A 16,294-nucleotide genomic window follows, 5' to 3' on the forward strand; every position below is an offset into this window, starting at 1 on the left:
CGGTTTAAACCCATAGCATGCGACTTGAAAAACATTGATTGTTACAACCGCGATTTGATGCACGGAGTTCGCAAAATGTACGAAGCGTAAATATTCCTCGTTCCTCCAGGTGTAAAAATAAGTATTCAGCTGTGAGCTTGCCCTACCACTACTCAGGTATGTACGTATGTTGAACTTAGCCAACCGTGCTAATCGAAGGTGCGGGAAATGACGTTCAAATCAATTGTCTAACTTAACTGTACCTGTCCCTGGACCTTCTGTCTGAGCAGCGTGCCCTACAAGTTGCGACTGCGCAGATTTCCACGCTGTTGGTGCTGCCGCCGTGCAGATGTGTTGCTGGGCACGATGTCCGATGTTCCGCTCCGCCTGCTCGGAGCTTCTTCAGCAAGTCAAGCCCCCAACACCGTGGAGCTAAACGTCGGACAAGACCCCGATCGGCACGCGGTAACGAACCCCAAAACACGTCGGAGAGCTCTGCCTAAAATTGTCTTTCAAAGATTTTCCTTTTTGTTGTATTTCACTTCTGTGTGACGCTTACATCGTTTTTTTGTTGCAAGCGAGGCATTCATGCACCGCCCCTGGTGACCCCTGACCCCGCAACGGTCGACCCACAAATTCACCAAAGCCACAGAAATGAATGAGTGGATGTACACTTTTGTGCCCAATTAGAAAGCAAAATGTAACACACTACTCATTGTTGGCGGTACGTAGACTGGCTATTACTGTGTCGCTAATGGAGGTTGTTTGGCCATACTTCACCATGCTGGTGAAGAGAGGGTCCCGGGGCTGATGCAGCTGTCACTCACCAGTGACATGAGATAAAAAAAAATAAAACACGTGACATCAACAAGACAAACGCGCTATAGTAAGACGTTTAAAGAGCTCATAAGTCGTCTAGTGTAGTGGGCAGCCAACAGCAATTCAGCCAAAATGCATCATTGTACTGCACTTCTACGCTCCCGCGCCTCAACCTCTACGCCTACACCAACCCTGCGCCGATCAGCGTGCCGCGTGGTCGACTAACCCCCTGTGTGGTCGACTAACCCCCGACTAACCCTTACCCGCGTGCGCTGTCCGCTCGTCCGTGGGGCTACATCGTTGAGAGGATCTCTGCCCGGGCTGGATTCACGCGACTGGCGGAGTGCCATCGCCACAGCAGGGAAGAAAACCTCTCGAACGAAAGAAAAAAAACCTTCTCCCTCAAGGATATTACAACAACAATTCCCGGATGTGAAGGCTTATTTTGCGACTACTTCTTCAAAAGAGATCAGATTTATTCATGAAAGCTGTGTAGCCTAAAATGTACACGTTGCGTACGCTCACGTTACATACGCTCGCAACACGTATGCTCACATTACGTACACACACATTACGTACACACACATTACGTACACACACATTACGTACACACACATTACATACACACACATTACGTACACACACATTACATACACACACATTACGTACACACACATACATTACATACACACACATTACGTACACACACATTACATACACACACATTACGTACACACACATACATTACATACACACACATTACATACACACACATTACGTACACACACATTACATACACACACATTACGTACACACACATACATTACATACACACACATTACGTACACACACATTACATACACACACATTACGTACACACACATTACGTACACACACATTACGTACACACACATACATTACATACACACACATTACGTACACACGTTACGTACACACACGAGAATAGGTTTTCCCCTTTTTTCTGGCAGCAAAACAGGTGTTAAGATGTTAGAACACCAAACTGAAACCTTTTACAAGGAATCATGTCTGCATTAACCACAATGCTTGTGGTCAGAATGCAAACAAAAAACATGATCTGATAGTTTATGCATTGTCTTTGAAACTGATTGGTCCACACCAGAGACAGCTTTATTTTGAGCCTCTGTTTAAATCTCTCACTCCCTGCTGATGATAGCCACGGTTGGGAATCGAACTCAGGTGGCTTGGTTCCCCGCGGAGTGCGCTAACAGCCGCGCCACCGCTGCCCACCAAATGTATTTATAGAATTTAAATGACAATGTTGATCCACACGGCGCCCCTTAGGAAGGGTGAGTGAGCTGTGCCGAGATGGGCCACGCGAATGAAGCCGATGGGCAAGGCGAGACACGGAGTGGCAGTCAGTGGACGGAACGCATTAAAATGTAGACGATCTAACGTCGCTCCACGCCACACGCACAAATGAAGGCGAGAGATGGAGGAGAGTCTCGACTGCGGGCGACGTCAACAATGAATATCCCGTAGAGCCTCCTACCGTCGAACCTCGCCCCACTTTCAAGCTTCCACGCCGCCAGTGGCCGAACATCAACCGAATCGGGACGGGGCCACGTGACCGACGCGGCCACCCGATGCCACAAATGGCGCCGTCAAAGATTCGGCGGCCTGCGAGTAGTGCGGCCACGAATCCCGAACCATCGACGGGCATCGTAAACACTCGGCCGCTGCTGCTCCGGTCATCCTCGAAAGGAGGAATGGACGAGATCCACACTGCGTCTGAACAGACAATTGAGTGGATAACAAATCTGAAATTGCATCTTTAATCTGCTGCTATTAATCCGGACGAAAGAAGAAGACCCAAAAAACAACCTCTATTACGGGTGGAACGCGTCCGAGAGGGAATCAGTTTGTGTGCGAGTGCTCGCTGGATTATCGCATCGCGGCGTCTTCTGCTGTGATGGGGGTTTCTTGGCATGCGCAAGCTTGGACTTGGCGAGGATTGGGACAGATAGCGGGCGGGTTGGGGAGGCCGTCATTCAGCAGCGGATTGACCATGGCTGATGACGACAGCATGTTAACACAATTGCAGCTCAAGATGCTGTTAATTTAAGTGATCTTAACTAATGTAGAAGGCTCTTTTATTGTGAACAACCTTAACATATCTATCATGGGACCTTTTTGCCGGTATCAAAGTATGAAAGAAAAGGTTTTACTTGTTCTGGCAATCGACGCTGCAAATATTACCAGAGCGCGTGTGTGTCTGCATGCCCACCACAAACACGTGTGGTTCATGCAGTAACTTGATTCCTTGAAAAATGTTTCTATTCGGTGTTTGAGCATCTTAACATTTGTTTTATTGGCAGAATGGGCAAAACCTATTCGTATTTTTCACACTTAGCAGATCTTGCGGTAGATAGGATATGACACGAGCTCGACCCTACAGGAGGCTCATATTTTATTATTCTAATTGTGTGGAACATTAGCTATTAATGATTACAGTCACCTACAAGCTACCATAAGTGGGTTACATTTTCAAACATTAACCAAGGATTCATTTTCGCCAAGAAAATATAATTAAAATTAGGTTTGAAAGCGAATCTATTTGCTGCACCGATTGCCCTTTGGTTCAGACCACTCATACGGTGCGGGGAAGGACAACATACTTAAACGTAAAAAAGCGACACTACCCTTAAACAATTATGTCTCGACAAGCATAAGGAATATATTAACGCCATTGAACGGGCGAACCAGAAAGTTCCCAGTCGGATCTCGGAAGGCAAGCAGCTTAGAGCCTGCAATGCCGTTGCTTGGCGAGCACGCTTTACACGCCTTGCCACGACTCTTGCGGGGCCATGTGGGCGGTCAAGAGAGGGCAATGCACCAACATCCACCGTTGTACTGCACTGCTACGCATCCACGTCTATGCTCCCTGCCTTCTGACCGCCCCGCACTGACCAATGTGAAGACGGCGGTCAAATCATCATCGCGACCCTGCACACGCACGAGAAGGCCTTAGTCCAGCGGCAGATTGACGAAAGTGGTGCACGTGCACATGCACACAGGGGCCCCGTTCGAGCGGAGGGTAGCAGTGTGCATGCCGCAACATCTGTGAGCGCAGCACACGAGCAGAGTGACATCGCCGATGCACGCGAGCCTCCAGCTCGGCGTCGGCTCTGGAAACCATTTCTCAAAAGTTGGCTTTGGAGGTGAGCGCATTGCCTCTTTCTGAGCAAACCCTGCTGCTGCTGCTGCTGCAGTGAATGGGACAATTAACTTAAGCACACTCTGAACATGTGCAGTCGCCCAATGAATGCATCTGCTCTAGGTTGACAAAAATCTTCATAGTAATAATACTACTACTACGCCGTCACTGCTGTGCTGCGGCTGTGGTCCGTGTCCGTGCACCCACACGGACCGCTGCGTTCACTGCCAAGCGGTGGCAGCGTGCGACCGACTGTTTTCAAGGGATGGCGCGTTATGCAAATGTGGGAATTCGGGCAATGGGCAGCATCAGCGTACTTGGGGAACGACAAGCCACGACCAACGGGTGGCGGCTGGCGGTGGCCCTCAGGGCTGTCCCCACCCCTGCCTGTTGGTCAGCTTCGCGCTCCTACAATCGCGACTGCGGACCGCCACGCGGGCACACGACGGCCTGCTCTTGTCGAGCGACGGGCACGTTCATTTGTCCGGCGCCATACTCCAGAGACACCGTCGTGGGGGCCTGTGGCGGTGTTCGAGTGTCGAGGCGCCGGTGACTTTTGGACCGAGATCCGAAGGCTGCTCGAAGCAACGATGATGTTTAAATGCTTTTTTTGCATTTCGTGAGATGATACACGGAGGGATCTGTCGGCCATCACGGTTAACATCTTACTGCGGGCCAGGCAGTATTAACCCGGGTGGCCATGCTGGATTCGAACCACGAAGCTCTGCAACAAGTTGCCAACGCGCTACGCCCAATACCCCCCTGAGGCCAGACTGCACATCTGTTGAAACCCGACAACCACGTTACTGCTCTCGGGGCTCGATCGATGCGCACCGCACGACGAATCTCAACCCCTGTCGTCGCTCGGGGTTTGGTATTCGATGGCGCATGCAGGACCGACCGTTGCGCGCCCACGAAGAAAAATCACCGGCGAAATGTCAGGAGGAAATGAATGTTGGCGTGACGGCTAAAGGTCAGGGGCTTTTACCTTCGCGACCGCCCGAGGGACTGAGTGCCGTTTATCGCACGACGAGCGCGGCGGCGTTTCGCCCACAGATGGGTTGATTCACTGCTCCTCAGCACGCAGGGACCCAGCAATGCGCGGGGTTCCTCCACTCACACACTCCACTCACACACTCACACACACGTGTGTGTGTGTGCGTGTGCGTGCAACATGTGTTTTCCTTTAGCGTTGGAATCTGGGAGTGTTTTTTTTCGTTTTACAATGAAGAACTTTTTTTTAAGGGGCGAGCAAATCATCTGTTTTCTTGCACAAAGGCCTCTATGGGTATACAGATCCCCAGTGCCGTGTGATATCCGAGACATTTTTGCTAATAGCGGAAGGGTGTTGTTCGCACGTGAAAACTTTGGTATGGAATAAAATATTCCACTGTGGAGCTCCACTACTGTTAGTCAAATTAAAATTGCACCGCTCTTGATTGTAATACATACGTGTAATTAGATAATTTACTTAAATGGCTACGCGTAATGAGACCAGGGGTCCGCGCGCGGCCTCTTGCGCTCTCAGCTCGGCGGCTTGGGTTCGATCGCCGGCCACGGCTCACATCAGTAGCGCGAGATTCCCTGCCAGTTCTGATTCCCCAAATGCCTTCACCAATCCACAACGACCAGAGCGGTGAAGTATAGACAACCCCCCACCATCATGATGATGACACACTGTAGGGAAGTCGTCATCCAACAGTTGTTTGATGAAGGGTTACACATTGTTGCCGCCACTATTGGGAGATGTTGCAAATGTCACTTTCTGAGCTGTCGAATGCTTAATAAATAATTCTGGAAAGAGCTTTTAAATAAACAAAATGTGAAAGCACACCAACCACGCCTGATGATTTGTTTTTAAGTTGCCAGTATGTGTAGATATAAACAAAGTACAGCCAATGGGTCAATCCACTGCTGGACGAGGGCCTCGCCATACGGTGTGGGTCACGTGCTCCCATGACCATGCTTCACCATGCCGGTCAGTGTGGGCTCGTGGAGGAGGGGCCCAGGATGGGCTCGGATATCATTGTCCCCACTGATCTCAGCCGCGTCTGGGAATCAAAGTCGGGTGGCTGGGATTGCAGTGCGGTGCCCGAACCACTGCGAAACTGCTCCCCCCCCACCCCCCTCACAACCTCAGCTCTCTCCTCGTTATGATCAGCACCACAGGTTCTATAACCGAGACTCGGTCGAATAAAACAGGACCCACTGGAGGTTACGATTTCACGTTAACTCGAGCTCGACCCCGTGGCCCCAAGGGTAGCAAAGATAAAAGTCAATTTACCGTTTTAATTTCGAGGGCAGTAATTGTATTTGGCTCAAGATAATTGCTGCTATTACTGTGAACACACCCTGTAAAATGACATTTAATTAAGAACTTAATTAGCTTCAGCATGGCAAAAGTAATTACTGTTTTGATTGTGCTTTGACAAGTGAAATTTGCTCTCAAATTAACCGAGATTGTGTTGTTACGTTCTGCCATCGAGCCGAGAGACGGTAGCGATGAGTTTTTAAATACAAATGTAGTATTTTGGATTTTTATGGACAAGTTTTGATATTTTTCCGATTTTCATTTTATTTACATTATCTTACATATTCATGTGTCTGCACACGAACAAAAGGTACTATCAATGTTAATATTATGCTTGTTTATCCTAGAAAGCCTCACGAAGTCTTGTGACTCCTTCGCAGGATGACCGTGACAAGTTTTCACAGCAGAGGAGACAACGATCACCGTGTAATAATCCCAGCGAGTATTTTGCGGTATAACTTTACAAACTTGCCCAATACGCCGGGACACAACTGCCTGGCATCTCGAGTGACGTCACAGGGATATTGAACGTCCGCTGCGATTCCGACAGCACGCGTGGTGATTGCACACCACAGCAAGAGCGAAATGACGTCACCTGGTGTCACGTGAGACCATTTTTGGAATATTAGTGGCACATATCAGTGACATCACTTCCATTTGTCAGATTAACCAGAAAGCGCAAAAAAAATCAGTGTCCAAAATTTGATATCCAGGCCTATTTTTATTTTCATTTAACATCCAAGTTTCGAGAGCACAACTCCACGAAGACGATTCATGAAGCCGTCACGGAAGACCAAGTCACGATTCCTGCCCAACAAAGAAATGTGTCGCCTCTGTCACGAAATGTGAACTCGACCGGAAGTCAAATAAACCAACGTATACATTCCCATTACGAGCGGCACGGTCCTTTGCTTTGAATGACCGTCGTCCACTCGCGACGAGCGCGTTTACATTATTATTTTAAACGCTCGGCAAACAGCGTCTCATTAGAATTTCGGGAGAACAAGAATGTAAACAAAATACTGCCAACGATAACAGATGTTTGTTACAACGCAGAGCCGTGAGAGATGTCGACGGCTTGTGGAGGCCTTCATCCAGCATGATGATAACCGATTTGTAAACGGCTGAACGTGATCGCTGATTAATATGACGAAGTTCTGCGAAACCAGTGGCAGCGTGGGACAGCTGCTGCCACTAGCGATGCAGGAAATGTCTGCTCAAAAGCATTTGCAAACATTCACTCTCAGCTAGTCTGTGACCAAATCACACACAAGTTGTCCGATATCATTTGCATCTCACAAGCTAAGCATGCTTGGGCCTGGATCTCGCTTGGATTGCCGTCCCCTCCAGGCACGAATAGGTTGTCATTGGGATGGGGCCTACGTTACAGGCAGCAGAGGTCTACTCGGCAACACCCATTGTTGGTATGTACTTATGCGCTCCCTCGTCTATGCTGCCCACCGTCACCAGCCCGCAGTGACCGGAGTGGCGAGTTATGGTTACAGAGTCACCGCGACTTGCACAGCGTTGGAAGGTCCTCATCCCCCCACGGCCCATCCTGACTCCTCCCCCCTCCCCTTAACCAGTATATAAGGTCGTGTCTCTTAGAGCTCACTTGATATAGTAATTTTGCTGTGACTGTTCCACCTGAAGACGGGGGCTTGTGTTGCCTCCAAAACGTCGTGATTTAATGTATTTGTTTTCGTTTTCCTTTTTTTACCTACGTGACTTTACCGAAAAAACCAAAGAGTTTGGGTCCTTGCAGTCACGAAAGCTTCAAATCTAGAAATGGTCCTCATCCGTGTGTGGATTGACAAAAGTGTCACTCACTCTCCGTGCACGCGGAGTGTCGGGTCAAGGTCCCCTGGTGGACGCGGGCAGTCAAATACGAGACAGAAGCTAGCCACGGTGACCCCACACGAGGCTTTGTCGAGTGACCTCACACTCAACATCGTAACCACTCCGAGCACCAACAAATGACAAAGATCATCTGTATAGCCTGTAACAAACTGTTGGGACAAGTGCTGTTAGCGAGCACCTATGAAGGTCAGAACGGCACACGAGGGGGTGGGTGGTCAGCACCACGACCAACCGCCTTTGTCTCCCTAGTGGCGATGTTTACACACCGCACTGGGCACTCATTTGAGGCCGAGTCGACCTATGGGAGTGGGGGGGGCAGGACCGGTTCAGATAATCGTAACTGGTGTTGGCCGTGAGCGGGAATCGAACTCGGGTCGCCAGGTTCGTAGCGCAGCTCAGCGTAGTGCTAACCGCTCCACCACCGCTCCGCCACTCTTAGCGCCGCAGCACACAGAATGACCGCCCACGACTGCTCAGCTGCCAATTTGGCCTCAGCCTCCTCCGCTAAACTGGGCCGGAACAAGCACGGGCAGGACTGCTGCTGCTGCTGCACATGAAGGTGATCTTTTTATAGAAACTCTCTTCCTGGACGCCGTGCTGCTGCTGCTACTGTGCGCAGTTCAACTCGAGCCCCAGCTCTTCGTGCTATGGTCAAAGAGCAGAACTCCTCTTCTCCGCGGTGATTTGGGGACGAACATCACGGATACTATTATCCGCGAGGTTATCCGTGATTTTTTTTTACTTCATTTACCCGCGGAGGAATTAATTCCTTGCGATTTAAAGGGCAGGGAAATTTTCGTCTTAAATTTTCACAGCTGGAATTTAGCCAAATTATACGCGGAATGAAATTTAATGTTGGGAGTTAAAAAATAAAAATTGGTTACGAAGCTGGGACCATAGTCACCTCGCTTTAAACCCCCGTTATTCACCAGCGGCTGCCTGGATTCAAACCCAGGATCTTAGCGGTGCCGGGTCCGTACTCTGACCTCTGAGCCACCCGACCTAGCAGTGAGCCAATCATTTATGGTTAACTTGAACAAGACATGGAGGTTAACCCTGAAGGACCCCGGGTCTTCATAGCACTTTGAGCATCTAAATGACATCTACGTGAATGTCACTTCGCCTTACGACGTAAGAACCGTGCAGCCTGAGCAGCGTGTGTTCGCGAGCTCTCCGCCAGCCGCGGTGGATCTGGTGCACGCCGCTCCACGTCTCTTTGCCTACTGGCCACGTGGTGACCGCAGCGCAGCAGTTACTCATTCATTTTAATATGAAATAGGACAGAAAGTCTCGTGGGTCCATTGGCTTAAGAGGCAATGCATTGGTTAAAGGTGTGGATCTGCACACTTGTAATACATCGTCATAAACTGTTTGTCATATCCCTTATAGACTGTAGCAGCACTCCTCTAACCCTATTACCCGTCAATCCTATTATCTACACAATGTATAGGGTCCACAGGAACTGTCACTATTATATTATTATATTATCCAGACAATATTCTTCCTTGTATCTGCATGTTTTTGCACGCAGCACTGCCGAATGGCTTCCTATAATACACACATTTTGCGGATAATTGGAGTTCATCCTCAGATTAATCCTACTATCGCCTCGAAAAGGACCCGCGACCAACGTCCCGTACATTGCCTCGGATACGGAGAACTCTACAGTATAGATCGAATGTAGAATCACGTCTGTATTTAAAAATAATACGCACAGATATAGCTACGCGCACTGCTAAACAATCGCAGTCCGATGACAAGCGCGCCGTGAACACATGCAAGACCCCCTCTATTATTAGGCCCTGTTGCTTCTAGCCAAGGGCAATGGGCAGACGGCACTGCCCATGGGCTTAGCAGGAGCCCCACACACCAACGCTAAACTCCCTGCACACGCGGGCCATAAACACGTCAACGTGAGCTCTTGCCCAAATGAGCATTGAGGCCCTGGTGCTCATCTCCTGTTTGCAGCCCTGAGCCCGTGCTGGACATTCCACATTCCTATGTTGGGGGTTTTAGTGTCACCATTGGACGACCACCAAAGTTGACTTCTCCACAACGTGGTAGACATTTTAAGGACCCTGGAGCGATGATGGGCTGTCAACCCCCAATCGGGATGTGAACTCGTGACCTTTCGATCGCGAGCCGCTTGCTCTGCCTCTGAGCCACGTGGCCGGCAGGAGCCGTGCACAGACCGCACGAGTGCAATGGCCGCGCCTTGCTCCGTCAAACACGCGGTGTACACAACAGGCCAGGGACATCACGAAGAGAGTCGCTTGGCGTTTAAAAGACATCAGCCACGATCTGTCCACAGCAGGATGAAGCGATCCCCTCGCTGTCGCCGTGTTGTGGTGGGTGTCCTCTCGGGGCGTGGTCGCTCCCTCGACTGCCACTCCGTGCTTAGTCTCGACCACCACTAGCAACGTGTCCTGCCCAAGCCCATTTACTTTTCTTAACGGTCAATAAGATGCCCATAACTTGCCTATGTTCTCCAACCCACGTGTTCCTCGCTCTTCCTCAATATAATTCAAAGTTTGCTAAACTGATATGCACTGACAAAGCAGCACTTTGAAATGACGTTCGAGGTATAATTAGAGTCACGACTTCATGATGCAGAATGAAAACACTGTACATGTTTAGCCAATCATAAACAAGAAAGATTCAACACTCGAGGATAAATGCAACATCAAGACTACATTAAAACCACGAAATTACACTGGGAGATCCATTAACAGATTTATTAATGACTCTATTTTACTTGCCAACAGGTGACTGAATGTTGTGAATGGGATGGCTCCGCATCTCAGACGAGTGGGATTAGAGCCGCATGCGGCTCTTTAAGGAACTGCCTCGTGACTTCATTGATTTCAGGACCAGCGTCTCGTATCCACCACCACAGTGCGCTGCGGCTCTTGAAAAAGAGGTTCATTTCAACATAGAATTCGAAAGAGAATGTCTCTAGTTGTTGTTGTTGTGGTTGCAGAGCCCCCGAGTTAGAAGACTGATGAAGTGCACGACTCAGCGGGAGCCGTGTCGTGGCGTTCAAGTCAAAAGGTCGTTCTCTCTTTAATCTCTCACCATCGTTCTCTCTGTAATCTCTCACCATTGTTTCCACGGGACACCTATAAATAGATCAGCCCGTATTAAAATGATGACACGTGTCTAATCAAAACCCCGTGCTGCGTCTCCACGTATAAATACAGTACACACACACACATTGTTCACCAGCCTGCAGGCATTCCAGACCACTATTATCAAGCAGCATTTGTTTTAAGGCAGCAAACTCTAGACGGGTTCAGACTTTCTGCGTCTCATCCGCAAAAGTCAGGCTCGTTAAACATATGCTGCTGGATTTCCAGATGGCAGTGGCAAGAGCACTCCACACACACACACGCACGTGGTGTTGTCTCGGTGTGCTCCAGCAGCACACACACACGATGCGACTGTGTACACCACGCGTGCGTTGCGGCGTTCGTCAGAGCGACGAAGGTGGACAGGGGAGAGACCGTCTCACCTCTCTGCTGGGCTTCAGTGAACCCGGCACAGGCGGCACAAGTGACGAGCAGCAGCAGCAGCGCGCATTCTCGTGCCTTCATAGTTCCAGCCTCAGCACCGATCACGGTGTGGTGGCGAGTCTCCTCTCCACAGTCACCCTCGAGTGTTCACGCGGCGAAGCTGTCCAGCGCTGTCGATGTCACAGGCTCCGAGACGACGACTGGACGATGCGGTTGATGAAGATAGCTGTGATGGGGAACGCGTGCGAGAGTTTGCCACCGTGCCGAGCCATGCAATGAGTGGGGCGCCCCGCGTCGCAGTTGCGCGCTACTGCGCCTGCACAGGAACGCGGCAGCTTTAAAATAAAAATAAAACTCGCGCCTCCAAACAAGGAGAGAGAGAGGAGAGGCTGGGTGCGTGGTGGTTGGTGGTGGTGGTGGTGGCCACTGCGTGACTGGTGGCATGCCAGGAGGGCAGGCGGACTCACTGACAGTTTATGTACCACAGTCTAATAGATTACTGACGTGGTGCAATGGCTAGGACGCTGGACTTGCAATCTCGGAGATCGCCGGTTCGATCTCCTGTCGCGAAAGTTTTTTTTTTGTTCCCCTTTCGCCAGCGGAAGAACTTCGCCAGTGGAAGAACTTCGCTGGCGAAGGAGAAAATGCCGACGTCCAGAATAAACGTCTGTACCGTATGTACGGTGAACTTCTTTCGCACCGTACGTAGCCAACCATGCGAATCGGAAGTGCGTGGAAAGGACAAACTCAACTCAAAAAATATTTTAAAAAGCAATCGGTAAAAAAAGAAGCTATCCAATGCACACACTTTTATTTGCACTCAAAAGTAGAAAATAAAAACATGCGACCCCTAAATTAATCAAATATCGATGTGCTAAATAAAAGTGTGTGGTTCGCATAAAGAAAATGAAACGCATCGAAAGGAAGCCACCCACTTTTATTAAGCACTTTAAATTGTATTAATTTGTGGGTCTAAATTATTTACTTTATCCTCTTGAGTGCAAATAAAAGTGTGCATTGAACATCTTGTTTTTCTAATATAACGTAATAGTTAGTTTAACACGTAGTGGGGCTTTCGCGGCCAATATTATCCACAATAGACGTTCCTAGTGCAGCACTAACCGGTGCGTTGGAGAGTAAACCCACTGCAACATTTACCATTCGAGCACCGTGACGTGTCGCCAGTGATTACAACCAGCATCATCAGGCCACAGCCATAGTTGTGGAGAATTCCTCCTGTTTCGTTCTTAAATGTCGGGTGTTGGCGGGTTTAACGATTCATTTATATTTACGCGCTCTAACCCAAAAACCTCTCTGTTATGAGCCTAGTAGTTGTTGTGTACTTGGGGCTCTCGCGCTGAGGAAGGGGAGGGCAGCGTCCACTCCGGCTCCGTGACGAGTGGCGGTAGGAGCGGGTCACCTCTCATTCACCGCAGGATGGCCGGCGACAGCCGCTGTGGATGGACGTCGAGACGTTTGGCGTTCGTAGGTTGGTCGCGGCCATTCGTGATTTAAAAAAGGGGGTGGGGGTAAAATGTCGGATTATGAACGAGTCAAAATGTAGCTAAGAACAGGAATAGGGCCACGACGGGCAGGCCCTGGACCCGGTTTCTTCAATTAAATCTTGAATTGTCACGCGAGGCGGGTCTGTGTCGAAAATGTCAGCTCGTTAGGCTTCGTATATCCGAAGATATGAAGCGTCAAAGATTCCAAATAATATAAACCGACAACACGGCAAGTTCAATAAAAGTGTATAGTACTAAATAATAAAATAATGTCATAAAAACGAGCGTTCTCATTCGAGAAGCAGGCATCAAACCTCCTGGCGTCGACACTACTTCTCGTAGGCACTGATGGAACCATCAACGCACCAGAACATCAACATGCCGATGCGCCCATCTCCTTGATGAATGAGAAAGTGAAGGTCAACCACAGTAGCGCGATTGTAACCAGCAGCCCAAACTATGGACCACTGCAGGCTGCGCCCCTTCGACTTAGGAGGAGGAACAACAACCGACACGAACCCTCTCCCTCCCTCTCTCTCTCTGCTGAAGCCCTCTCGTTGCGACCGCCAGCAGACCTCGAGATGGCATTAAGCACGTGAACCACATTGCTGCTGCTGCTGCTGCCGTGATGTGAACATGGAACCCCATCACACGCAACCTGCCGACGGACACAAGACGAGTGGGGGTGGAGACGGAACCGACCTGCGCCGTCACTTCGGCTCACGGGATCCTCTGGCGATGGTACTTTTGTTGCCACATCGCTGCAGTTCCACAAACGCGGCACTCACGCAATGTTCAATGCAGTCACTAGCAGCGTGTCCAAGTCATTCGGTTGTGAACTCTGACAAAAAATACACTTCTCAAAATACTAAATCCCAGTTTAACACGTACGCTTTCGCGACCAATAGTATCCATAAGAGGTTGTTTGGGGTTATATCGCGTAAATACAAATGTGTCGTAAACCCGCCACCACCCGACACAGACAATTAATAAGGGTTGTCACGGAAAGAAAACACGCCAATTCGTTAATAATACAGCAACGCCTCTGTGTTGCAGAGTAAACCTACAACATTTACAATTCGAGTACGACGTTTCGCCAGTAATTACAACCATCAGCATCATCAGGCGACAGACAGATTTATGGAGAACTCCTCCTGTTTCGTTCTTAAATGTCGGGTGGTGGCGGGTTTAACGACACATTCATAATTACGCGATCCAAGCCCAAAACCTCTATTATGGATAATACTAAATCCCCATCAGAATGGTACATATTTTGATACAGTGCGATATGCCAACTACCTCGCCTGGTGTACAGGAAGTCGTTGGTTCGATCCAGACCCTGACGCCTGCTGCTGCATATTTGGAATGTGCGTGTCTCTCTCCCCGTAGTCGCGTGGATTTTTCTCCGGGTCCTCCAGTAAATCCCTACACGTGTAGAATCATCATCACGCGTTTAGAGCATTTGGCTGCTATACATTTCCACGGGATGTTAAGCCACTACGTTCAGCTATCAGTTGTGGCCAGGTCGCTTCTGAAAAATAGCTATATCGCTAAGTGGGCCTTACCTGGTAAAATAAAAAAAAATCATAGTTTCTGAAAGATTTAGTTATCCTTTAAATGCCACAGCGTATTGATTAATGTGTTGATTTATTTGATTACTATTGGCTGTGCTTGTGCACCCACTGCCAAACGCAGTATTACCACATACATACAATAATTCGCGTCCTTGTTAAAACGTGTCATTTCGGTTCTTCTGAATTACAATCCTGTCGAGGACACCGACAGCCACGCGTGAAATGCGGAGGCGCTGTGGAGCCTTTGCCGAGGCGGTGGCGCCCTCTGCAGGGCGCGTGAGGGGCCGTGCCGATTGAAATGCAGAGGTGGTGGCGGGGGGGGGGGCGGGCTGCGTGGTGAACGCCGACAGGGCCGGTCGTGCAGCCATGCGGTTGCTGGCTCACGAAAACTGCCGGCGGACGGACTCCCACCAGAGGGAGCTGTCGCTCTAGAGAGCCCCTCTCTGGACGGTATATCGCCTGATCGTCCACGCCAATCTGTTCTTGTGTACGGCGATCTGGCTCACGAGCGAGAGGTCCGTGTGGTGGTCTGCGCCTGGTCACGACGAGAGGGCTTCAGGAGAGAGAGCGTTGTGCAGTTTTACTTTCTAAATTCAATTACAAACTTTTTATGGAGTAATTTATGACATGGGCGGTTGTATAACGTCATCATTATTGCAATTCCTTGAATTATGTATTGGTTAACTGACAGCATGAGAATCACAAGGCATTACGGTGTGTAAAGTTACAATGATTAAAATACGTATTATGGGCTCATGGTGAGTGGTCTGGAGAAAAAATAATTTTCAACATTCATTAGCACAGCATAGCACAAGACAATACAAGAAAAAATTAAGAACACAATTACAAAGTCCTGGGAAACCGATATCGCGATGAATGGCATTTCCCAAAAATTATCGTCTCGTGCGTGGCGCGTTCACGTTTCACCATCGCAGGTGCAGAAGCGCACGTCCACGCAGAGAGACAACACACGGCCTGCGGCATGAACCGCACAAAATGATTGCGTCACGGTGTAACACGTGAATATACAAATGCACATTTTAATTAATTTCACAATGTCTTGACACTGCGTCGCTTGCAGCAAATAAATTTTTTCATTAAGTCAGAGAGACGTGTGACATTTTTATTGCAGTGTTATTAGTTACATTTCCGAGAGCGTTAAAATAAATATTGCCACTGTAATATTCCTTTCATCAATTATTGTGGTAATTGCGCTCTCTCTATCTCGCAGGCTTCAGAGAATCTCTAATCTCCCCTAACCCCGTGGGATTCTGGAGTGGCCGTGGCGGCGTCTGTACAGAAGAAGCCCTGCAGAGCCCACAATGAACGTCAGGTGGCAGCCAGAGAATAGCATTGCGATTTTGCTCCCGCTATTTTGGTAGACCCCGCAAACGAGGACACCACTGCCGTGCGCTTGGTGCTGTGTAGCTCCGAGACGTGTTTCCGGGTTGTACCGCGTATTGCTCAAAACGATGTCCGACGTTTCGCTCCACGTGCTGGGAGCTTCTGCAGGAGCTAAAATTGAGCTTCTCACTTGA

The 16,294-nt window shown here is 49.2% G+C and overlaps 1 protein-coding gene across 2 annotated transcripts in view; it reads right to left on the reverse strand.

The window, feature by feature from the left end:
- Window positions 1–12,026, reverse strand: part of LAMA2 (laminin subunit alpha 2) — a 93,799-nt gene extending 81,773 nt beyond the window's left edge. For both annotated transcript variants that reach the window (XM_078604515.1, XM_078604514.1), the window contains exon 1: window positions 11,677–12,026. In XM_078604515.1, coding sequence (XP_078460641.1) covers window positions 11,677–11,758 — 82 coding nt within the window. In that variant the 5' untranslated portion in view covers window positions 11,759–12,026. The remainder of the gene's footprint in view (window positions 1–11,676) is intronic.
- Between the last annotated feature and the right edge of the window lie 4,268 nt (window positions 12,027–16,294).

This window comes from Lampetra planeri, chromosome 22 (genome assembly GCF_965212315.1).
Source record: "Lampetra planeri chromosome 22, kcLamPlan1.2.h2, whole genome shotgun sequence".
Classification (NCBI taxonomy): Eukaryota; Metazoa; Chordata; class Hyperoartia; order Petromyzontiformes; family Petromyzontidae; genus Lampetra; species Lampetra planeri.